This window comes from Trichoderma harzianum (genome assembly GCF_003025095.1).
Source record: "Trichoderma harzianum CBS 226.95 unplaced genomic scaffold M431scaffold_17, whole genome shotgun sequence".
Taxonomy (NCBI): domain Eukaryota; kingdom Fungi; phylum Ascomycota; class Sordariomycetes; order Hypocreales; family Hypocreaceae; genus Trichoderma; species Trichoderma harzianum.
In genome coordinates, this window is record NW_020209265.1 from 305,260 (window position 1) to 329,011 (window position 23,752).

At 50.8% G+C, this 23,752-nt stretch overlaps 7 protein-coding genes and 2 non-coding genes across 9 annotated transcripts; 4 read left to right on the forward strand and 5 right to left on the reverse strand.

Moving 5' to 3' along the window:
• Positions 1-2,688: 2,688 nt before the first annotated feature.
• M431DRAFT_271643 (hypothetical protein) lies at positions 2,689-3,064 on the forward strand. The gene has a single exon (XM_024913953.1). The coding sequence runs from the start codon at positions 2,740-2,742 to the stop codon at positions 2,941-2,943; it is 204 nt and encodes a 67-aa protein (XP_024769316.1). The 5' UTR covers positions 2,689-2,739; the 3' UTR covers positions 2,944-3,064.
• M431DRAFT_t183 lies at positions 3,042-3,120 on the reverse strand. Its single transcript has one exon. It is a non-coding gene; the product is annotated as a tRNA-Arg (tRNA).
• Positions 3,121-3,908: 788 nt separating this feature from the next.
• On the reverse strand, positions 3,909-3,988 carry M431DRAFT_t182. Its single transcript has one exon. It is a non-coding gene; the product is annotated as a tRNA-Arg (tRNA).
• Positions 3,989-4,113: 125 nt separating this feature from the next.
• Positions 4,114-5,967, reverse strand: M431DRAFT_271653 (hypothetical protein). Its single transcript, XM_024913954.1, has one exon. It carries the CDS (start codon positions 5,815-5,817, stop codon positions 4,354-4,356), a length of 1,464 nt encoding a protein of 487 aa, XP_024769317.1. The 5' UTR covers positions 5,818-5,967; the 3' UTR covers positions 4,114-4,353.
• Positions 5,968-8,712: 2,745 nt separating this feature from the next.
• On the forward strand, positions 8,713-10,965 carry M431DRAFT_97388 (hypothetical protein; the record flags this gene model as incomplete). The annotated part of the gene is made up of 6 exons (XM_024924929.1): positions 8,713-8,770; positions 8,857-8,869; positions 8,943-8,952; positions 9,014-9,895; positions 9,958-10,068; positions 10,138-10,965. 6 exons carry the CDS (start codon positions 8,713-8,715, stop codon positions 10,963-10,965), a joined length of 1,902 nt encoding a protein of 633 aa, XP_024769318.1.
• Positions 10,966-13,426: 2,461 nt separating this feature from the next.
• M431DRAFT_512789 (hypothetical protein) lies at positions 13,427-17,196 on the forward strand. Its single transcript, XM_024919905.1, has 2 exons — positions 13,427-13,848; positions 14,019-17,196. The coding sequence occupies exons 1-2, from the start codon at positions 13,739-13,741 to the stop codon at positions 16,948-16,950; spliced, it is 3,042 nt and encodes a 1,013-aa protein (XP_024769319.1). The 5' UTR covers positions 13,427-13,738; the 3' UTR covers positions 16,951-17,196.
• Positions 17,197-17,881: 685 nt separating this feature from the next.
• On the reverse strand, positions 17,882-19,163 carry M431DRAFT_97277 (hypothetical protein; the record flags this gene model as incomplete). The annotated part of the gene is made up of 2 exons (XM_024924915.1): positions 17,882-19,043; positions 19,129-19,163. 2 exons carry the CDS (start codon positions 19,161-19,163, stop codon positions 17,882-17,884), a joined length of 1,197 nt encoding a protein of 398 aa, XP_024769320.1.
• Positions 19,164-19,859: 696 nt separating this feature from the next.
• Positions 19,860-21,137, forward strand: M431DRAFT_9918 (hypothetical protein; the record flags this gene model as incomplete). The annotated part of the gene is made up of 2 exons (XM_024925119.1): positions 19,860-20,834; positions 20,907-21,137. The coding sequence occupies 2 exons, from the start codon at positions 19,860-19,862 to the stop codon at positions 21,135-21,137; spliced, it is 1,206 nt and encodes a 401-aa protein (XP_024769321.1).
• Positions 21,138-21,500: 363 nt separating this feature from the next.
• Positions 21,501-23,564, reverse strand: M431DRAFT_542879 (hypothetical protein; the record flags this gene model as incomplete). The annotated part of the gene is made up of 4 exons (XM_024921136.1): positions 21,501-21,806; positions 21,951-22,471; positions 22,622-22,876; positions 23,186-23,564. Coding segments are annotated over 4 exons (1,461 nt in total), but the record flags the coding sequence as incomplete, so codon positions are not given.
• Between the last annotated feature and the right edge of the window lie 188 nt (positions 23,565-23,752).

Below are 23,752 nucleotides of genomic sequence, written 5' to 3' on the forward strand. Positions count from 1 at the left end.
AGCCGGGCCCCAGTGACTAGATCCATTGTGGGATTACATCCTTCCGGACTCTCTCACGCCTTGGCCGGTGCGACCAGCCGAAGGACAGCTGCATGGCCTCCCTGCCAGACTAGCAACAGTTCCCGGAACTGGCGTGCAAAGGGCCGTGTCCACCTATCAGGGCTTCGACCGGAGCCATGAGGCGGGATGTCTGCTTGTCTGTCTGGGGGCAACGGCCAGCCACTGATTCGATCTGGTTAAGCATACTTCTGCTAGCACCGAGCATATCACAAGTACACTCGCAACTCAAGACTAAACAAGTCAAGAACCAACAGCAAAAGAGAGTTGAGAAAAGTGCGCTGGCGTGGATACTCGTTCGGTGGCCGCTTGGGGAATTGGGGGAGGAGTTTGCGGCCATGGATCGACCAGGCTATTGGCAGCTGTGCCTGTGAGACGGACCAGGGATCCCCTGTCCATCAAAAGAAGCCCCCGGCTAATATTAGCTGCTAAAGTCCCATCAATCGAACGGTCCTAGCCTGGTTTCCCGTGGGATCCGTTTTCCAGAGACAAGAGCGAAGGCGAGCAGGCCAGGCTGTGTTTGTCTTGTCTGGTCTTGCGTGGACGCGTAATTGGGATGGATGCAAGGTGAAGAAAGGAGTAAGGAAGTCAGGTATTTGTTGTATGCTGATTGTATGAGATGGGTACGAGTACACGCAGCTTTCAGGCTATGATGCAGTCATCCGTCTTCCTTCAATGGCCAAATCCGGCATTGTGTTTCCAAGACGGGCAAAGCAGGATGCAAGTGACAGCTGTCTGTATGTCTGTCTGTCTGTCTCAGCCGCAACATCCAGATCCTGCGAAGAGCCTCAGATCCAACCACAGGCTGCAACATCTCCTGCTCGGCTGCACGGCACATAGCATGAAGTTTCCAGATGCTCGGAAGTAAAGCAGAGGAACCGGCAGGCAGGCAGACAGACAAAACAAACATCGACACTACTTGAATATTCCGGCAAGGGTGTGAGAAAAACACTCAATACATGCGCCTGGCACCACCTCCATCAGCTCGTACGAGCAGATACCAATACGGACAGCTCCAGGGCATGGGGACCCCTATTTGTCTTACCGGTGCAAGTACAAATACAACACTGAATGTCTGTGTGTGTTATCGGTGCCTGTACCTGAATCTGATGTCTGTCTGTGTTGTTTGTCAGTACAGCGTAACAATACAGCCTATCCTCTGTAAGCAGCATGTACAGGCACAGACAGAGACAGAGACAGAGATAGAGATCAAAGGCTGCTGTACCGTACAGTACATATTTGATGCCAAGATGCAAGTTCAGGATGGGCTCATGCCGTCATCAATTGGCGTCCAGTAGGCATAGCCTGCTGAAGAGGCTGTGGAGGAGGGATGAAGGGATTGATGGAAATTGGCCGCGCAGAAAGCAAACAAATCTCGCTCCGGCCTGTCTAAAGCCCTAATTTCTGCAGCGGGGTCCCTAAACTGCAGGTACTAGAGCGCTAAAGTGCAGCCGCTATTGCCCGCTGTCGTTCGCTCTTGACAGGTGCGTCTATTGGCGGGTGGCGCTGGCAGTGGCGGAAATTGAGTTGATCGAGAACATTTGAACCGTGCACTTTGTTCTATCAATTAATTCAACCTCAACTCCATCACATCAAAATGCGCCTTATAGGTGCTTGAAGCAATATCGGCGACTTTGATTGAACACAGCGTGAGAAAAAGAGACAGCTAGAATACATGAGGTGTACTAACAAAAACCAGCATAAGGAGCTGAATCCCTTCCGCCTCCCCGAAGAAACATCGACAGCAAAAAGTTCCCAGTGCCAAGGCGCCGTCCCAAATGCCTACAGGGCCTCACCCATGGCCTCACCCATGACCTATTGATCCATTATCCTTGCCCGTATCCATGGCCATATCCATCGCCGACTTCTTTGTAATTAATCGGTGGTAGCTTTCACACGTGGTAACCCTACCGGAAGCAGCGCTGGGCCACCGTTTTTAATCTGGAGAAGTTGTTCCGTGCGTGATGCTACTTGCTGCTCCGCTCCCTGGCCAAGCAACTTGTTCCCGAGAGGGTGCGGGACAAGCACCAATCGCGTGTGGCTGAAATACGTCTAGTACTGGTACAGTTCAATCGACATGCGGTCAACCATGGATTGCATTGGGTAGGTCGTTGCATATGCCAAGAGCATCTAAACGGCCTTTCGGTGCTTAATCTGTCGCTGACCAACACGTGGGTCGTGAGAGAGGAGGTAGTTTGTCAACTGAGTGAGAGAGAGTGTTCATACGTAGGTACATGTTTACTGATTGATGTCAAAGAACCATACCTTGCTTGTATTTCTTCCAGCTACTCCGTATACCCTTACCTACAATACGATGCCATTCGGGGAACCGCTCCGGACAGACAGACCGCGGCACAGTTCGGCATCCAAGGCTAGATTGGGCCGCGTCGGCGTAACGCTGCCGGCTAGGGCCTTGGCTGTCTCTCTCTCTCGCTGGGTAAAATTGATTGATGGAGAATAATGTGCAGCACAAGCACGGCCAAGGAGAGAGCATTTATCGCAAAGCTGGACTTGCTCACACACCTCCTGCTCCCTATTTCCCGCGTATCGCAGATGCCTAGAACGGCACACAGCTTACGGAGTTACATGCACCCCTTAATACCTGTATACGTATACATAGACTCAAGCCAACTCCCTTTCATTCATCTCTTTTCAATTCTTCACCTCACAGATAATTCCGTCATGTTTCCAGACGTTTGTTTAGTGTCGACCAGGGACGGAGATGATCAGATACATTACTTTGACGCCATCCCGGCAGCATCCGAGCCGAATCGGGCAATCCTCACGCCTATCGATCGCTGGACCCAGCAAGCTCCCTCTTTAAATTGTTTTTTTCTGTCGGCCAACCCACGAGACTTGCACAATAGTAAAGAAGCAAGAAAATGACAAACAAAGAAACAAAAAGAGGGGGAAATTCCCCTAGTCACTTCCTTGCACTCAAGAACAAATTATAGCCTAACAAAAGAGCAAAAAAAGAAACTGCTTGACCGAGACAGGGGTCGAACCTGCAACCTCCTGATGTACTAATCGTAGTCAGACGCTCTGCCATTGAGCCACACGGCCTTGTTTGATGTGCTCCCGACGTCGCTATTCGCCTCAAGGATTGGCTCCGACACGGCGAAGATTCCCATGTTTCAACTCGCAAAGCAAACTTCAACTACCCACCTAACCTACAACGACAATTATATAAATGATGAATATGTTACCTGCACGTACTCGTTACTATCATCTTTTTTTCAATGGTAATCTCGTCGCTTAGACTGACAAGAACTGGCGGGGGAGGCGCAGTTCTCGCTTGTCACAACTGCAGCATTTTCGACAAGCCATATCAGGAATGCGAGTGACCATTTATCACTACAGAACCCGATTGTGCAATATGATATGTAATACTCAGCTGCCTCTCCATGTGGCCCAGTTACTCTCCTGCCTTGAATCGACTAGCTGGCGATAAGCTTATGAACATCCATAACCCCCGCCTCGCTTTTTTTTTCTTTTTTTTTCGATGGGCTATTGGCTGAGTTCCACACGCATCTTACCTTGCCTCAGTAGAAACCGAGATAATACTACCCATGAGAATGTAACCAACCCCTTCTTCAAGCATTGAACATCAACTCGCTTATGAAATACTACTTTGGGGTGCATTTTACGGAGTACACCGACTGACTGCGTATATCAAAGAGGGTAGCATTATTCTATCCGTAAGTAGGGTAAGCTGATCATTCCACCCAGATGCATGCGCCTCGCAATAGACTGGCCTCGCAATAGATAGGGGGGGGAAAAAATAGAACCAAAATACACACACAATTCACAAAAGAATTGCATGCTATTTCCACTAGAAAACACCAAAAAACTGACCGAGACAGGGGTCGAACCTGCAACCTCCTGATTTACTTAATCGTAGTCAGACGCTCTGCCATTGAGCCACACGGCCTATTTGATGGAAGCTGCCTGCGTTATTCCCAACTAGGAAGTTTGCACAGAGCCGCCATCACGGATAACCCGCCGCTTTTGATAGCGAAAAACCGTCAACTGAGAGCCGTAACAGGATATAAACTTGGAGTATCCATTCCATGTGAATCATATTATGTTTTGAATATGCTAATTAATTATATACCCATCCTGCCTATTTGACTCGTATTATGTACTAATGTACTTATGCTAGAAAAACGCCATATACCATGCAGTGCTGGAAAAAACAACGATTAGCCCTCCTCTCTATCTTGGAGAAAATCCACATCTCAGCAGTCCTCTATAATGGAGCCACAAATGATACAACTCCTTTTTGCCGCTCTGTGATCATCTATACTGTCTGTGCCCACCTCCCCGAAGTTGTGTGTAGATGCCAAGTCCTGTTCGACCTGCCATATGGTCTCGGGACCCGTAAAATCCGTGCCATTCCTCATCGTCGATGCAGTACTCCTCAGGAGAAGTGTTCTCCGACTGCCTAAGCAGCCCTATGCTTCTCATCCATTGGTATGCAAGCGGTGGCCTCATGGCTACCCTCGGGAGGTCGCTCGGTGGAATGTCCTGCGGGTAATGTATGAGTAGATCCGCTGCCAGAGTAGACGCCGTCGATATCCCGGCTAATTCTTGTGCAAGCGAACTTGCCTCGAGTTCCGTATCGCTAATAGGCGACGGAGAACTGAGTAACCTTGGTGACACATCGTTGATAGGCGTGGGTGATACGACATAGCCGTGCCTTGTATCTGATACCACCGCACCACCGCAGTTGACTGTCCGAGTCAAAACTTCGAGGGAAATGTCGGCAGAATCTTGCCTCCCCAGCGTTCTTTCAGTCATAAAATTGCCGGACCTTGTTGCGATCAGACCATTCCGCCGTTGACGATTACGACGGACTGTAGATCTAGACCGAGGCTTTCGACGAGCTCGTGAATGCCGTAATGACTCGCGAGTAGAATCTGTTCGGGAGGAACTTCCGCTTTCAGAACTCGACACACTCGTCTGCTTTGTTGCTGAGCTCGTCCTAGACGAACTGGACTTTCGCGACATCTGGCTACCCAGCCTATCAATATGGCGAATCAAAACTGCAGCCGCAGCGACCACCAACGCAAGAAGTGCAACAGCTCCTCCGATGATGCCCCCTAGCTGCGTCGTGGAAAGACTGCTATTATCCTGGCTATCACTCCCGTCGGCCTCCGCTGGTGGCGTATATTTTGGGACAGCAGTGGCGGACGAGTCAGTTGTTTGGATGCCATCATCATCGTTGGTGCGATCATCCAACATGCCTAAGCTGGTAGGGACACTTGGGCTCCTGACGATGATTGCAGTTGTCGTGATTGTGGTTATTGTGCCGCTCGCTGTACTCGTAATGGCCGTCGTTACTGTCGTGGTGATTGGCTGAGTAGAGTAGCATCGACTGGCTCCACAGCCCATCCCATTGGGACAACACCCATAGCCGAGAGATGATGGGCAGAGGTACTGGCTGGTTGGGCATGAGTATGCATGCGATGGTACAGATGAAATGCTGGTGATAGTTGTTGTTGAGTAGCAGCCATCTGTTGCGCAAGCATAGTTTTCTGGGCAACAGTTTCCACCCAAGTTTGCCGGGCATAGCTTCATGCCAACGCCGCAGACATCACCTTTCCGCTGCAATAGCATGGCAGGCTGTGTAATCTGCGGCGACTTGACTGTGCGATGGATACCATCATATCGTCTGAAGGCCAATGCGTCCACTGTTGAGGCATAAAGTGCCGCAGACAGGGTTAACCCGTATGTTGCAGACGCAGACACAAACATCATGGCCAGTGGAAGCTGCAGAGGATTGCCTGTAGCAGGCCAACTTGGATAGGAGGGGTGAGATTTGGTTGAGCATCCGGGATAAAAAGAGTGGTTGAAGATGATGATATAAGTTGTAGGTACTTGCTCCAATAGACAAGGCTCCTCGATAGCGCGGCCTGAGAGTACAGCAAGGCGTCACTCTGTATGTTATTTCTGGTTGAGCGTACTTTGGAGTCTTTTGACGTTGGTCGTAAATGTCTTTGTTTGCTGATGGCCCACCCAAAAGCAACGAGGGGGCCGGCGATTAAATGCTCTTGTCATGTCACCGCGACTGACTGATACGAGGCTGAACATATCGAGGCTGTATATTGGACGCAATAAGCGCCCTCGATCGAAGATCCAGTGCATTACCGCCGAACGCGCGGGCCGGCAGTGGAGATTCCCGCTGGATTCCACCAACAGGCGAGAGTTCGAGAATGTGTGGAAGCAAACTCCTCAGCAAGGCAATCATGGATGGTTTCATTGCAGACCTCAGCCTCGGTGCTGAGTCCTGCAGTGTGGGAGCAGTAGCCATTCGACCCTTGCACCTTGCGCTCATCGCCATTGGCTGCCCCAGAGCAGTTCGCGTGGCACTCGGCTGATGTGCCAATGGCAGCCTCCATATGTGGTGATAATGGACATCTTCTCCGCCCACCGACTGGCTGTTGATGGCACAAGGCCGCCAATAATACGACGCTGCGGCAGAGCAGCCCACCTTCTTGTGAGCCAAATTTAGATCATGATCCGAAGACTCATGTGCCCGAAGCCTTGCCTTTCTGCCGGCCGGTCTCGATTGGCTTCAAAATGGAGGAGCGTTGCGGCTGATACGACTGGGCGTTGGAAAAGCCTCTCCGAGGATGCCGTCAGATAGTAAGCAGGAGGAAGAAAGAGAAGCCATCAATCATGAAGGCTCGCCCAGAGTGCTCGGATTGTTACTGAGCACCTAGGTATTGAGGATTGATGAATGGATGACGAATGATCCCTTGGTAGAAATGAAAGGTCCAATATAGAAGCTACCTCTTTGATAGCTGAGTGAAAGAGACAATTCTAGACCTGGGCAGGTGCCTAATCACTGAGGTGCATCATTGTCTCCGATAAGGTGGCATTATCTAATCAGGCGACAATGATGCACAGCAAGAACAAAAAGCATCGACCAACACAAGGTGCCATTTTGCCCAACCAGAGCCACAGAAAAGTTGCATCCATCGGTATTTCAGGGATCAACTCAAGAGCCGACCTGACAACTGGTCAAAAAAAGAATTATCCATTGGTCTAGAGTTTGGAGATGCCGAAACCGAGTTCCTACAACTTTGCCTGTGACATGACGCGACAACGGAGTCAAAAGCGAGAAGAACAAAATATTCTGCTTGTGGAAGCGATCGCCCTCATCACGCGATCGCAAAGGGCAAAAACAAATGTCTTGCTGGGACGACAGATCTCGGAGAGAGGCCCGGCCCGCCGCTGTCGATATCGCATGCAGGTCAGGATGACGGAGGGCCACTCAGACTCTGGCATTGACATTTGACGTGCGGCAAGATTTGTGGACAGCCTCGTCAACGTGCTACTCGTACGAGCTACGGAATTCCTTTTTACTACCAATGCCGACGTTAGTGTTGCTACTGCTGCTGCTATGTACTGCTTCTGCCACTTTTGCTGCTACCTTCTCGTCTCAGCAAAGTCACAGACAGGCTAACAATGACTCGGCTGCAGGCAATGGCAATCCCCGTCCGTCCTCCGTCGCATCATAACGAAGGATTCCTTCCAGGCCTTCGGTAGATTTGGCGCGAAAACGTGGAGAAATTCTTCAAGCGCTAGCCAGCCCGTCTCCCCCGCTCCAACACGCGCATGGCTGGCCTGACTCAAAATTCTTGCTTCTCCCAAGCGCATGTCAGGGGTTGTTCGCTCTGTCTCCAAAAGGCCGTGACCAATCAGCCCGAAATCGGTCAAATCTCCGTCGCTGCTGCGGAGAAATGGCCAATACGAAGAGGCCTGGCTTGCACCCCAGGTTTCTCCCGAGCAGCAGACATCGCGAGGGTCTCCGGATTCTCAGCTGACGATATAACACAAGACTAGACAATGATGGATGGCTCTTGTCCATCAAGGCCTTCCATCTCCTTCGCTCCCTTTCGGCCTTACTGTCTCCCTCCCTATCCACAACCAGCTCGGATATCCATACCGCCTTGCAGCTGATGGGCACACCCAGTGCTGCGTTAAAACAGCGATCTTCAAGCCTGCTCGTGCCAACCCCGCATAGTGCCTCCACCTTTTTCGCCTCCAACCGGCTAGCAACCTTCCAAGGGCCTGGTGCCTTAAGCGTGGCTTGAGCCGGCCGAGTCCAACAAGCATCGTGGTGCGAGGATGCGTGACGTGAGGTAACTGTTAACTGAGGCGAAAGTGGGACACTGTGGAAGGGTCTGGAGAAACGGCTAAACCTCCATGTCCAAGCCGGCCTCAAATCTGCTGACCTCTCTTTTCATCATCTAATTATCTTCTCTTCGCCCGCTCCATCTGCTCATTCATCAATCCCCTGCGCCGCTATCCCCTTTGACGCTCTCCGCGCTCTGTCTCGCTCTCCAAATTATCCGCCTTGGGGGCAGCTCGTTGTCACCACCGCACGCGGCCCGGGCACTGCTTCGGCGGCAATGCCAACGCGGCCAACGATCAGGTGTCTCTTGTTCTCTCTACCGCCAAAATCAATATCCGTACTTCTCAAACGCTAGCCGGTGCAAAGGCTTTCTCTGGGGCGCCGTTGCAAATCATAGATCCGTACCAGTGGATGATGGGCTATTGAGGAATCTTGCCACACCAATCCTCTCCCGCGCCAAGTTTTAAGAACCACCAAAGAATTTGGAGTAATCTCTCAGAAACGTCGCAGAGATGCTGCTGTATACTCGGCTTGCTCCGCCAAAAGTGCCAAAGCGCCGTTCTAGAGCCGGTAAGCTGATTCTCAGACAAATGTGTCGCGCTGCGCGACACCGAGCAAAGAAAATATGCTAATCGCTTCCGTTGCTCAACTTGAAGGGTGCAATTATTGGTATGTTGTTTCTTGTCCTTGCTGCGCTGCAGAGAATTTCGACCCACTAACACAAGCTTTTTATGATGTGTAGCAAAGAAAAGGTAATTTGATTCGTCTTATTGCAGATCTCACTTCTATGCACGTCTAACACCTGCACGATAGAAGAAGAAGTGCGATGAAATCAGGCCCATATGCAGCCGCTGTCAAGACCACGGCCAGAGCTGTGTATATGAGCCCATCAAGCCTCGCCAGCGCCGCAGGCTAGACTCTTTCGGCGATTCATCCTTGACCGAAATATCGACGGCCTTGGAGCACCATACGTTATCTCGAGCTGCTCAAAAACGGCTGAGCTTGGGGCAATGGGAGGCCCCTCTTTGGTGCTCTGACATTGGATTTGATGACAACTTTGCGCTGGACGAAGACATGCAACAACCTGCTTCGGCAGCCGACTGCAACCAAGATGTCTTGGATGAAATATTCACGTCATGGGCCGCCGATACCAGAGCGCAGGATGCCTGCCTAGACGCCGATGTGTTTGACTTTATCACACCCAATGACCCTCTGAAGCAAGAAGGCGACGATGATGACGACAGCAACCACAACCCTCCCATCGATGAAACGGCCTCTTCCGATACTGCCTCACAAAACACATCTCTCGCCGTGGTTGGCCCTGTGTCGGTTCCATCTCCTACTATAGAGTTCATCATACCTGCCTTTGCCGAATTCTCCGATCAGGCTAACAGGCGAGCGTTGATTGACCACTTCACCAATGTTTTGTCACATCTCATCGTTTTGCGCGAAGACGAGGGCAACCCATTCCAACGGCTTGTTTTGCCACTATCTCAGAAGAGCACGGCGGTCTCAAACTCCATCTTTGCCCTGGCTTCAGCCCATCTGGAGCACCGAGGTGTACACAACAGCGAGCGGAGCGTTTATTTCCACAACAAAGCGATCAATGGATTAGCTGCTCTGATAGCAAAGGGATGTGATGCGAATAGAAATGAGCTGTTGGCCGCCATCATCCTCTTGATATACTACGAAGTGGTGAGCTACGCGCGCTATCCAGTTGATTTGTAGTCATTGTTGTGATGCTAATGGCGCAATAGCTGGTTCAACGTGGACGTTCAAATATTGTCGATGGCCACTTAAAGGGAGCCATGGCGATCATGGGCAGCACCCAAGCGTTGGCTGACCCAACCGCCGTTTTCTTGGAACGGGTGAGTTCCTTGCGACACCCCGCTCACCACTTATTTCCTCAGCTAATCAAGGCAACACTTTCCAAACAGGCATTCCGATTCTATGATGTGATAACAGCGTTATCATTCAACTCTACACCTATTCTACCTACGCCGGACTGTGAAAATTTCGCCCCGTTCCCCTCAGTTGACTGTCGCGGCGCTACTGTGCCTGCAGGGAACGTCGACACGCTACTGGGAATGGCCACTTCTCTATGGCCCATCATCTACCGGCTCTCTACTCTAGGTGGCCTGAAACGGCAGCTCCTCGAAGCCGAGCTCAGGGGTGATGATTCAGAGACGGCAAAGCTCCGAATGGAGTTTGAGACTACGGCTTCTGCGGTGGAGTTTGCTCTGCAAGAATGGGTGCCTTCCCCAGACGAACCCTTGCCCAAGGATACAGATAATCCCATCATGGCTGGGGTGCCTGCGAAAAAGCAAATGGAGAGCATTTTGAATAGCGCCATGGCGTATCGACACTCCGGGTTCGTCTACCTTTACCGTACCATCTACGGCTGTTCTCGGCGCCATACCGTCGTACAACGCCACACTCACATTAGTCTCACCCATTGTATGGAAACAGTGAGGAATAAAGGTCCCATGGGGGCTTTGCTCTGGCCGCTGTTTGTGGCATCGTGTGAAGCCATTGATGCAGACGACCGAGAGCTCTCCAGGCAGACATTTGCGGCTATAAACCAGCGACAAGGCATGACTAATATCGAGCGAGCAAGATGCATAGTGGAAGAGGTCTGGAGACGAGCAGACAGCGGCGAAGATGCCGAGGATGACGAGGATGAGATTGTGCACATTGCCAAGCAAAAGAATGATTTGTGGAGAAGAGTCAGCCAAGACATGGGCGTAACGGTTGTCTTTGGTTAGGACACAATGGACTATCTGAGTCTTGGATGCTACGTTGCTTTACAAGTTATGTGTATGGGATGTCTTGATTTGTTTCGCGGCAGGAAAATCAAGCCGGTGACTATCTGATTATTTTCAGACTACAACAAGCTGGACAAGGCGTACGGAGATGTTATGGGGTTACTACTGGCGATGTTTGGTGTTCTGGAGGTGAGGCATTGGGGATGCTATCACATGGGCAAAGCGAGGAAATACCCAATGGGTGGGTTTCCAACAATATCGATATCAATGAATATGATACTTTTTACGTGAACCTTGGGCATCTGACTCGTCATGATATCGGGCCGATGGCGAATTGCACCAGGAGCAATGCAGGCCAAGCATGAAACAACAATAAATGAAGATATATACTACCTAATCTGGTGTTAGGATAGATACAGTGGGCCCTGAGCACTGTATACCTGTCACTGTTGTCAGAGACTCAGAGATAGGAAGAGGGAATTACGTTTAAGACTTACCTTTGCTTGGCAGGTCGTGGCGTGATATCAAAGGCCAAATGCTACGTTGAATCAAGGCACCTGAAATAGGCGTTGGAGTGCATATTGATTTGACGCAAAGGGGTTAATGGGGCGGAGACGGGCCGTGGTTTTCACGTGCTAGAGGCGTATAAGATGCCTGCTGTTGCTGAGGAAATATACGCTTCACGATGCTAAGCAAGTGCCATCCCCCCTTCACGAATGCTAGAGCAAGTGCCATCCCCACAGCACGTTTGAAGGATGCCGAGGTCACAGGATCAGATGGAAAAGATGGAGAAACGAAGCTTGATCCTGGCTTTGCTTTGGAGAGAGGTAGCCTTTTAGCGCAGGATTTGCATTGCATGGGGACGGCTTCGGAGACTACCCGAAGCCCAGGACATCCATGAAGAAGATGAGCGATCAAAACTGGAGTGATGTTGATTTTGATTTTTAGGGGCATTAGGTTAGAGATGAGAATTTTTAGAAATCAAGGTAGTGATGGGTACCCGAGTACCCGCTCGAAGAAAGAGGTTGGAAATTGCGGTAGCTTAGGCCGTGAAGAGAATAGAATGGGTTGAGAAGAAACTAGCTAAGGTAGTGGTTTAGGCAGACGAATAAAGACGAATAAAGCGAAGGCAGGGAAGCCAAGCGAAGTAATCCGATTTGTTACTCTGAGCTATCGAGTTCGGAGTTAGCTAGGATAAAATAGCCTGAACGAGACAAAAAGAGTCGGTCCGCGAAGCCAGACGGAGTTCGGGGCAGGCGGAATTGTTTTGTTTGTCGATCCCAAGGGATATCTTGATCGCATGGAGTTGCGTGTGCATTGTAGGATCTTGATGCTGGGCGTTGCCTAATTAGGAAGTTCGGATTGTTTGAGGGGAGTTTTTTGGGAAGAGCCGTGATGATTCCATGCTGTCTAGATTTTTTGACTTCTCGGAGTTTGTGGCCCGTTCGTTGGTAGGATTGCGGGGGGTTGCATCGTGTTCGGGGCCATGCGCTAAGAGGGATGCTAAATAGTGTCGTGGAGCCTGTCAAGGCTTGTTTTTGTTGGTTATAGTACGAGGATGCAGGAGTTAGTTACGTGTGTGCCTTGTGCCTCTGAGGACAAGCTGCGGGATGCTCGTACGACTTGACCAAGAACCTATGAAGTGAGTAGGAAAACTTGAGTGAGATTGTACATATGATATAGTTGAGAAGCTGTTTGTAGGGTTCTTGTAGTGCTTGTAAGACGACGCCCTATCCGAGACAAGCTTTTTTTTCTTTTCGATTTAGCTGCATGGGTAGATCTGGGGGGCATCTCGGATCGGAGGTAGACAAAGGTCCGTACGGTGATTGTTCTAGGTGCTAAACAGAAGGGATCAATTTCGATGCCCGCAATCTGGCTATGCTGTTACAAGAAGGTCGGCAGTGCGTGAACGTGAGATGTAAGACGACAAGTATCGAGCAAGGGCCAGAAGAGCGACGAGCCGGGAGAAGATTTCTAGAAGCTTAGGCTTTGAGACTTGTTGAGTTTATGTGTACTCCGAATGTACCTTGTGACAGGGACAAGCATCGAAGGAGATGCTCCGTTCAGCGCTGGAGCTTGCAGATGGACGGAGCTGTTTGGTGCGGGTATCCGGTACTTGAGCCTGCCGCAACACGCCTGTCCACTGCGGAGTACCGGTACCTTGCAGCCGCTGGAACTGCACTCACTTCTCATTGCTCCAGGCACGCCCCTCCCTCCAATTCTTTTGCTCCTGGAACGGAGAGTCTGGGGAGCAGTACATGCATTCGGTACCTCCAATTTACCCACTGCAGTGCAGCAATTCCATCCCCATTTCCAAACCTCCATCCCACGACAATTTCAGCCCAGCCGAACGGTGCCTCTGCATAGCCCTACCGTATTTTTGTGTTCCACGATTAATGCCCTACTGCCACCACTCGCTAGCTGCTGACTCCCTAATCCTACTCTATCGTTACTGACTCGGAAACTCTTCGAGACGGCTGACTAACCGACCCGCGGGTATCTAAATTCGATCTTCCGAGCCCTCTACGATCAAACCGAGAGCCCTTCGATTGCACATCCCTCCAGACCCAGACGGAAGCATCACCAAATTCGGGATCCCGTTGCTTGATGGCATAGAACTCGACTCCCTTCGACTGCCGAGCAGATCGTGCCGACTTCCCGCCCGCTGCCGGTCTCCGTCTTCCGTCTTCCGACTCCGCTTGATTGCAGAGCCCACGCATGCGACTGTGTGTTGCTGCTCCGCATCGCCCTCCGTCATGGTCGTGGTCTAGCCATGACAACGCTGCTCAACAACAGGCCAGATTCGGGTCCCCCGCCGCGGCAGATTCGATTTGTGCACAACCAGGGCCAGCCGCCGTCCAAGCGACGCAGGATCAATGCAGCGTACGTTTCGTTCCTCCAGAGTCTCGCGGTTCTGCTTCTGTTTTTTCCGATTCGTTGCGTCATTGTTGGTGGCGAATGGCATAGACATATGTCTACCGACACCGGCCCAGGCACAAGACCACTACCAATAGACACTCCAAGCTAACCGCCCGTCTCTTTTTGCGACACAGATGCTTGACTTGTCGAAGGCGAAAGACGAGATGCGCCGGCGAACGACCACTATGCTCGACTTGCACTAAGAATGGCCACCAGTGCCTGGGCTATCCAGAGGAGAGGAGAGATGGCCTCGAGGCCTCGGGCCTGAGGCCAGGTGACGAGGATGGAGCGCCAATCGAGGATTTCAACCAAGAAGACGACGTCGCTGTGGCCAGGAAACATCCTGTTACCGTTTCCGAGAATCGCCCGGCGTCGTCTGGGAGAAGCAACGTGCAAGCTGCCTCTGCTTCCGCTGCTTCACGGCCATTGCGGCGCAATATCGAGCCAAGCATTGAACTCGGCACCGATACCAACCCCAGTGACGCCGAGGCGCAACAGTCCCCCGTATTGCATCATCACCAACACCAGCCTCGCCCGCACCATCAGGCTCATCTCTCAGTCACGTCTGATGACCTACCTAGCTCCCCCACCCTGCGCCGATCAGCGCCCAGCCGTCGTATTCCTTATTTCCGCTATTTCGGTTCCACAGCCATTGTCCCAGGGTTCAAGCAAATGGTCGTCTCTGTCCGCGACAGGCGTCGTTCCACTGGAGGTTCACATTCCGGAGCCTCTCTTCAGTCTACTCCCAGCGGTGTGATAGCCAGCGGTTCGGCCATTGACAGTGACATTGTTCGCGAAGACATCCCGTCATACGACCCCAACAGCTCTTCTCCCGTCCCTCCCCTCATAATTCAGCTGGTCACAACATTCTTCATCCACGTGGGATGCAATTACCCCTTTATCAGCAAAGAAAAGTTCCTGCGCCATGTCAAGGAGAAACGGGTCGAGTCAATGCTGGTTGACGCCGTCTGCGCCATCGCCGCGCGATTCTCAGATCACCCTATCCTAACGGGTGGCAATGACAAAATGCCCCGGACGGAGAGGGGTCAAGTGTTTGCGCAGAGAGCCAGACAGGCCACTGTTGATACCTTTCCATGCCCTTCCGTTGGTGCGGTTCAGGCCTGTCTGCTCATGGCGTACGAAAGCTTTGGCGCCAACCAGGATAGCGCGCTGTGGATGTATTTGGGCTTAGCCATACGCATGGCAATCGACCTCGGCCTTCAAAAGTGTGTCGGGATCCAATATCAAGGCGAAAAGGATCCTTTTTACACCCGACACCGAAGCCGCGTCAATGACGACGACCATGAGAGCCCGGAAACACACAACGTTGAGGGCATCGGCGCCCTTAGCCTGGAAGAGCAGAAGGAGGTGGAACAGGAGCGCATTGATACCTTTTGGTCCGTCTTCATCCTGGATCGAGTCATCTCCTCTGGCACTGGAAGGCCCGTAACCATCCGAGACGGCGACTACGAGCTCGCCTTTCCCGAATCTAACAAAGACCTGGCTACCGGCTGGCCTAACCCATTTCCCGTCTTTCTCAAAATCATCAACCTCTACGGTCAAGTGTGTGATGTGCTGAACAATCTTCATGACGCCCAAGACCTCACGCAGGACAAGTGGGATCAGCTCTCTGAGATGGAACATAGGCTCACGAGAATGTACAAGCACTGGGATCCGCGTCTCCAGTTCAATGTCAGCAACTTCAAGACGTATCTTGGCATGGGGCAGGGCACCAATTTCATCCTCCTTCATTTTTGGTTTCACGCACTCTTCATCATCTTGCATCAGCCGACCTTGCTTACCCCGTTTTGCGAACTTCGGAGCGAGCTTCAGCTTCTTTCTGACAGCCGCGAGCTGAGCATGAGCAGCGCCAAAACGATCTGCGACATCTTGTCCTTTGCTGATTTGATTGATCCAAAGAGCTTCATTGGCAATCCATTCACAAACCAGCCCATTTACATCGCCGCCTGTGCGTTTTTGATGGAATCCAGTGCCTCGTCCAATGGATCTGAGGGTTCATCTAGGGAGGGCACGCCCCCCAATCAGACGAGCCGCTCCCAGCGGCATCCAAAGCCAAACAGCAAGCAGTCTCGGCATTCGCTTCTCGCGTCGGCCGCGAACCAAAACTATCAACGATGCTACAATTCTATCCAACAAATACAAGCCTACTGGGGTGGCGTAACATACATTCTTACCGTCCTGGACCAAAAGTCAAAAGGCACGTGGGACTGCGAGACGTATACGGTGGAGGAATACGAGAGCACCAAACTACCTCCTCCTCGGCCTTCCATTGGTGAGCAACTCTCTCGCTTCGAGAAGCAGTCGTCGCCAAAGATTGCTGGCTCGCCAATTGCGTGGAGTCTTTCAGGAACGGCCAATTCGCCGAATTCAAGCCTTACGCTCATGTATCAGGCGTTTAACAATGCAAGTGGAATGCCACCTACTAGCTTCACTTCGCATGCGCAGCCCATGGCTAGACCATCTGGCGGTTCGCCTGGAAACGTGACCTACGAACCTGCCAGGCAGGCAATGCCAGAAGTGGGAGGCATGTATTCGTCGCCGATTCCACAGCCAAACATGTCTGCCATTCGGAACTCTTCTCGACGGCCGTATGCTACCAACCCAATGACTTCTTCCGGTGCAAACTCACGGAATCAAACCATGATGAGCTTTGAGGGCATCCCGGAAGAGTCCAACGAAGCAAAGCCAATGATCCCTCCCGGTTACGCGACCTCTGGGCCAGGATCTGGGCGATACGATACCTACAGTGTATCGCCCACCAGTGGCCCCAATTCTCACAGCATGGTGAGCTCTGCGGCTGTAACTAGTGCTCCCGGGACAACTGCACATACCAACATGTATTTTGCGCAAAACATGCCGTACCAGGCGGCTTGGGGTCCTATCATGGGGAACATGGATGCCATTACGTTTGACAGCCAAGACATTGACATTGAGGCTCTTGGGCTGCAGCAGCCAGATTTGATGAGTGGTTGGCTTGAATATATGCCTAGCGATGTGCTGGGATTGTTTGACGAGCATCAAGATTCCGGCCAGGGCAGTCATTAGATGATATGGAGTTATTGGCTGGCCATCTGTCGACTCCTTCTTTCTCCATAAGTTTTGGACAACCTAGCGATTTGGGAGGCTATGACTGGAATAATTTCTCTGTTTTTTTGAACCATTTGTTTGGCGCTCGTATCATGTTAGCGATTAAAAAAATTGGGGTGTTTTGGGAATACGGGGACAGCCATCTCTTTTCATACTATATAATGTCTACAACATACAAACATACATATCGATATCATTTTTTGATCATGTTTTCATATACATATATCATGGTTTGGTTGTATGTGAATTAAGGTAGTGTACCATTACAACTTGGCTTATGTCAAACATTGGGATTACAGGTATCATTGTGGCCAGTGATGACGTTTTATTGATTCGATACAGACGTATGGTGATATTTTAAGGATCATATGGGGGCGTGTGTATAGGGAAGTGGGTTTATTAGAATCATTTTGGTGTCCGGATCGTCGTGCAGATCTTATGAGAAGCAGGATTTGTACGGAGTACATGTTGAAGTTACGGCGCTAGACGTTTTTTTGCTTGAATACGCGTGCATACAGGGATGGGGCGGCCTCAAATCTCGGATGAAGTTTTATGGAAAACTAAAAATGAACGAACCAATTTTGCTGAAAAGGATTGCAGCGGCTTTTGATCTTGATAATACAGAAACCTTCTGCCATCTCTATAATTCCTAGGTACGACGTTATATATAGATAGATCCTACTACATATATGTATGTATATACTTTTGTCTGGGGTGGGTTTGAAGGGTTTGAACATTCCCGTGATATCTCCCAAGCATTTTCTCCGTTGCTTTTGTATTTTTCTCTTCGTGCATTTTTGATGAATTGACAACTCCATAACTCCGCTTTTGCTTTTGTTCTTTTCTTTCTTTTTTAACGGTTTTTCATTCGATATGGTCATGTATCAACTCATGAGCTCTTGCGCATCTGGATAGACACCTGTCTCGCGTGCTGGGCCATGACGGCATCGGCAATGGCCAGGGCAGCCATGGCCTCGACAATGGGCACGGCTCGGGGCACGACGCAAGGGTCGTGACGGCCCTTGGCAGCGAGCACGCCCTCGCCCGAGGCATCGTAGAGGGCAGTGGTCTGGTCCTGACCAATGGTGGCCGGGGGCTTGAAGGCAACGCGGAAGAAGATGGGCATGCCGTTGGAGATGCCGCCCTGGATGCCGCCGGAGTGGTTGGTCTTGGTGACGAGGCGCGAGCGGGGGATGCCCAGCTTGCTTTCGGCGGCGGATACGAGCTGCTCGGGGGCCGGGGTGAAGGGGTCGTTGTGCTTGGAGCCGTTCATCTCGGAGCCCAGGAAGCCGGAGCCGATCTCGAAGCCCTTGACGGCGGGGATGGACATCATGGCGTGGCCCAGGGTGGCCTGGAGCTTGTCAAAGGCCGGCTCGCCCAGGCCGGCCGGGGCGTTGCGGATGACGCAGGTGACGGTGCCTCCGGTGCTGTCCTCCTGCTCCTTGAGCTCGGCGATGCGGTCCTCCATGCGGCGCGAGGTCTCCTCGTGGGGGCATCGCACGGGCAGGAACTTGTCGACGTCGGCGCGGGTGAGGGACTGGGCGAGGCTGAGGAAGCCGGGGTCGGCGCTCATGGCGTCAGCGTCGCCGAAGAGCTTGATGGTGCCGACGGAGGTGACAAAGGCGACAATCTCGACGCCGTAGGCCTCGCGCAGCCACTTCTCGGCGACGGCGCCGGCGGCCACACGGGCAATGGTCTCGCGCGCACTGCTGCGGCCGCCGCCGGAGGAGGCCTTGATGCCGTACTTTTCGAGGTAGGTCCAGTCGGCGTGGCTGGGACGGGGGTAGAGGTCGATGGTCTGGTTGCCGTAGTCCTTGGGGCGCTGATCCTCGTTGGGGACGGTGAGGAGGATCGGGGTGCCGAGAGTGAGGCCGTCTTCGGTGCCGGAGTGGATGGTGACGCGGTCCTTTTCGTTTCGGGGCGTGGTGATGGAGGACTGGCCGGGGCGGCGGCGGTTGAGCTGGGGCTGGATGTCGGCTTCGGTGAGGGCGAGGTTGGGCGGGCAGTTTTCGATGATGCACGAGACGGACTTGCCGTGAGATTCACCGGCACTGTATGGGAAGAGGGAGTTTTAGTCGATTGGTCGAGCAATTGGGTATTGGTGAGGTTGCGATTATAGGATGGTGTTGAACTTACGTGGTGACCTTGAAGTAGTGGCCAAAGGTAGACATGATGGGCGAAATTGGAGAGTTGAGGAACTGTAGAAGAGATAGATGTAATAAAAAACACGGATTGAGAATAAGAGGAATCTCAATCAGTTCTGCCTGAGAGAGACAGTCGTGCGGGAGAGGTTGGAGTGGAGGGAGGTTGTAAGGGAGGTTGAGATGGAAGAGTTGCAAAAGCAAAATTCATCGGGCGATGACTGCATATGCGCAATCGCTGATATGATAAGCCGATTTCGGTGGCTGCCACTGACTGCATTTCTTTGGCGGGGGAGGGGCAGAAGTCTATTGGAATGGTCTTACCCTAGACCTGTGCAATGAAAATCGGTAATTTTGTATGATTGATGCATCTTGGTTGCAATGGTGCTGAATAATTGAGAATAATTGATTCAATCTTTCATCTTATAAACCATTTGTTAGTGCAATTGGCCGTAAACAATTTTGCTCCAGGCAGTACATGGCTTGTGCGATAGACTACAACATGTCTATAGCTAGTGGATCGATCTTATAGCTGCAGCTACCTAAACAAACAACTGCCGGCCAGCTTCGGCTTGCATAGATACAAAAACATTTACAAGCTTCAATTTCTCTCATTCAACCTTCCATTGCCGCAACTCACGACGTGCCTCCACCACAATGATACCCTCAATACGCTCTCTATAAAAACCTTTACTCTCCTCTTTTATCCTCATCTATCTCTTTACAATGAAAATCCCACAATTACTAAGCCGTAGAGCCACCAATCGTCTACGAGCCTCAACATTCTCATATCATCTTCATCACCCTCTCACATCGCGATTCTCGACAGACGCAGCTTCTCACCCCTCTAATAAAGTCCAAATCTACCTCTCCAAATCAACAGATCCCTTCCTCAACCTCTCCGTCGAGCATCGCCTCCTCCAAATCACGCCTCCTGACTCAACCATCCTCACGCTCTATGTCAACTCCCCCAGCATCGTCTTTGGCCGCAACCAGAATCCGTGGCTCCAGATCAACCTAAATCGCTTAGCTCAAATTGCTCAAAATCCATCCGCTGCCAGATGGAAGGACTCGCCTATCCAATTGATACGACGGCGATCCGGAGGTGGCGCGGTATTTCACGATGTCGGCAATGTCAACTTCAGTGTTATTTGCCCTCCCGAGCACTTTGATCGGAACAAGCACGCTGAAATGGTAGTTCGCGCCTTGAAAGCGCTGGGAAGACCGAACACGCGTGTCAATGAGAGACATGACATCGTCATGGATGTGACGTCGGAAGCTGAAGCAGCAACGTATAAAATCTCAGGCTCGGCTTACAAGCTCACGCGTCTGCGATCGCTGCACCATGGAACGTGTCTTCTCCGGAGCCCCAATCTTTCGAGCATCTCTGGCTTGTTGCGATCTCCTGCGCTTGGCTATCTAGATGCCCGAGGCGTCGACAGCGTGCGCCGTCCAGTAAAGAACATTGATGTCGGTAATGACGATTTCAAGGATGCTGTGGTGAGCGAATTTGAGAGCATGTACGGAGACGTTCATTTCCGAGGGGAATTCGACGACACGGCGCTTCAGGTAGACGAAATCCGACGAGGCTATCAGGAGCTTCAGTCAAAGAGCTGGATCTGGGGTCAGACGCCGCGATTTACCTTTTCAACGCATCCCACGGAAGAGGATCCCCGGCCTCGTCCAGAGCTGCCGTTCGATGTAAGCATCTATTCTTATATTACTTCCAGCTTTGTAATTCATTGTTTCCATTGGCTAACATGGTCTTTCAAGTTGAACATGAGTCTTCTTGCTAGGCACGGCGTCATTAATGAGGTGAACATTAAGCATAGTGATGGAGCTGCTGTCGACGCCTTAGATGCCTCTATATTCCAAAGAGTTTTCATATGGGAGATTGACGACTGGGCAGAGTCGCTTACACAAGCTGGTCTCGGGGGCACCCTCAGCAAGGAAGCAGGGGCTTGGCTAAACGGTATATTTGGCACTGAATATACCAAGATGTGAGAGAAGTCTTTTACACTTTGGGGACTAATTTTTGTTGGATGCATATTCATGAACAGATCTGTAACATAGCTTGGTAGATGCATGTTTAGTATTAGATGTGTGATAGATAGGATCACAATTACGACCCTGGCCGACCAAATGAACTTAATCGCGCCTTTCTACACATTTGCATAACAATACTTGTATTTACTAAAAAGACACGGAGTTTTATGCCTAAATTGAAATGGGTAAGCATACAAGAGAGTTAATACCTGCGAAGGAGAGGCACAGCTGTTCACAATCTCTCAAGAGAGTAAGGCATGCGGCCAAACGAGTCAAAGAGTAAGATCATGAAACCAAGTCAATTGAACTACCTATGTGACACTACTGAGATCCGAAATGATCTCGAAAGTCTGCATCTTCCTTAAACTTGAAGTATAGTAATCGTCCCGATTGACATCCAATTATAACAGTGTGCCCATGAGCGGTTGTCCAAGTTGGGCGATGTATTTTTGGCAGAAGAATCAACTTTTTCCCCATCCAGGTGATCCATCTCTCTTCAGGGTCATCCGATTCATCAAACCAGCCAGAACTGAAGCCAAAAGGGCTCCAGCTTGTAGGCTGGATTTGGACCTTTTTATTGTCCATCATGCCTTCAATGAGGATTGGGCCTATACCCGTTATTATATACTCTGGGAACGGTTCATTTGGGTAAAGTGTGTAGATTGTAACATCAGAAGGCGCTTTTTTCTTGAGTTCGCATGGTTGAACATCAACATCCCAGATTGCTAATCCAGTAGAGGTCGAGGCGATAAGATGTGTTGAGTTGTCAACCAGCGCCAATGAAGATATTGGGTCGTAGTCTGCGTTTTGCACGACCTTATATGTCAATGGTAACTTCTGATGAGCCTTTGAGAAGTCCCATAGCAATATCTGGCCATTATTTGCACCAGACACGAGGTATTTGCCATCAGGGGAGAATGTGGCACACATGACGTAGTCATCATGTCCTTGGAGTACTTGACTACTGACCACCTCTTCCTCATCTTCATCTTTGATCGTAGCTGTGAGATCCCACACACGTAACGTCCTGTCGTCAGAACAAGATACAACAAACTGCCCATCTGGCGAAAATATTGCGCATCTCACCCAACTTTCATGGCCCCTCAGTGTAAGTGATCTGTTCTCATCATATGCGTCCCACACTCGTACAGTTTCGTCATCAGATGTCGAAACGAGGGCTTTGGAATCTTGTGAGAAGTTGATGCATCTGATGAAATCTTCATGGCCACGAATTTCCCGCCGAAGGATGCCAGTTTTCCCTTCCCAAAGACAGATTAGGCCATCTTCCGAACCTGAGGCGATTGTGTCTCCGTCATGGGAGGTAGATACCATGCAAATCGGTCGTTTATGGACTGATGTATGTTGATCTTCTTCTTCCGCCCCAGCATCGGGTTTTGTTTCAGTCTCATAATCCCAAATGCGAAGTGTTTTATCACCCGAACAAGTAGCGAGGAGCTTTTGAGACGGGGAAAATGACAGACCAAACACAGCCCCAGAGTGTTCCGTTAATGTCAACAATGGCTTTTTATCATGGCCCTCCCAAGGTCCGGTCCATATTCTGGCTGTTCGATCTCTCGAACTGGATGCTAGAAATAAGCCATCATGAGAAAATGAAAGCCCACAGATTTCATCTGTATGGCCGCTAAGAATGGCCATCGTTGTGGCGGACTTGCAGTCCCATATATAAATCTCCCGGGCTTCAGCGGCTATATATTTCGAGTCTGGAGAAAAAGCCACTTTGCTAGTAAACTGTGCCTTTGTTCCATCTGGTAAAGGGAAATCACGTATCCTTTTCAACCCATAGAGCTTAACGCCAAAGAATTTTGCTTCGGTTGTTGCAGCGGTTTCACGGATTTCTTCATGCTCACTGTCTAGTTCCCAGACTGAGACGCAATTGTAAATTACAGTTGCCAGCAAATTATCTTTGGAGAACTGTATACTTGAAGCAGGAGTCCATTGAAGGGCCACTTTGCTGTATTCCGCTAGATTCCAGATGGTGATTGTACCGGATGATGCCACTGCTAGCAAGCTTCCGTCAGGTGAAAAAGCCAAGTCATCTACTTGACGGCTAGTTCCCAATAAATTTATACCATCGGGTATCTCCACGAGCGTATTTGTGTTGGTATTCCAAATCTTGAGGTTTCTGCCATCTGATGCAGCCAGAAGTCCCTTGGAAGACAAAGCGATAAGATACACATAGTGGTTGAAAGCTGAGATCTTGTGTTGCATTTTTCCTGTTGCTGTGTTCCAAGTGCATATGGAACCGTCGTCAGAGCCAGAAACCAAATGCTGTCCATCGCCCGAGAAGGCACAACAGCGAACATAGTCCGAGTGTCCTTCAAGAAGATGTACAACAGGGCCCCATTTAGGCTGACAGGGTTGGAAGAGCGAATGACCCGGCTAGACGCTCGGCTACACGAGCAAGATTCTACGATTATCGCGTTGCAGCAGGAACTGTTGGAAAAGGGGCGTGGCTGGCGGCCTTGAGGTATCGTAGACTTGGCATTTAGATACTTAGCCAATGAGATGAAGGTTCGGGAACTGATAGGATACTTGCATTAGGTCCTTTAATA

Excerpts from the sequence above, each read along its gene's own strand:
- M431DRAFT_271643 (XM_024913953.1), top strand. The coding sequence starts at position 2,740 with ATGTTTCCAGACGTTTGTTTAGTGTCGACCAGGGACGGAGATGATCAG.
- M431DRAFT_271653 (XM_024913954.1), bottom strand. The coding sequence starts at position 5,817 with ATGATGTTTGTGTCTGCGTCTGCAACATACGGGTTAACCCTGTCTGCG.
- M431DRAFT_512789 (XM_024919905.1), top strand. The coding sequence starts at position 13,739 with ATGACAACGCTGCTCAACAACAGGCCAGATTCGGGTCCCCCGCCGCGG. Across the intron at positions 13,849-14,018 it reads CGACGCAGGATCAATGCAGC|ATGCTTGACTTGTCGAAGGC; the intron begins GTACGTTTCGTT and ends TTTGCGACACAG.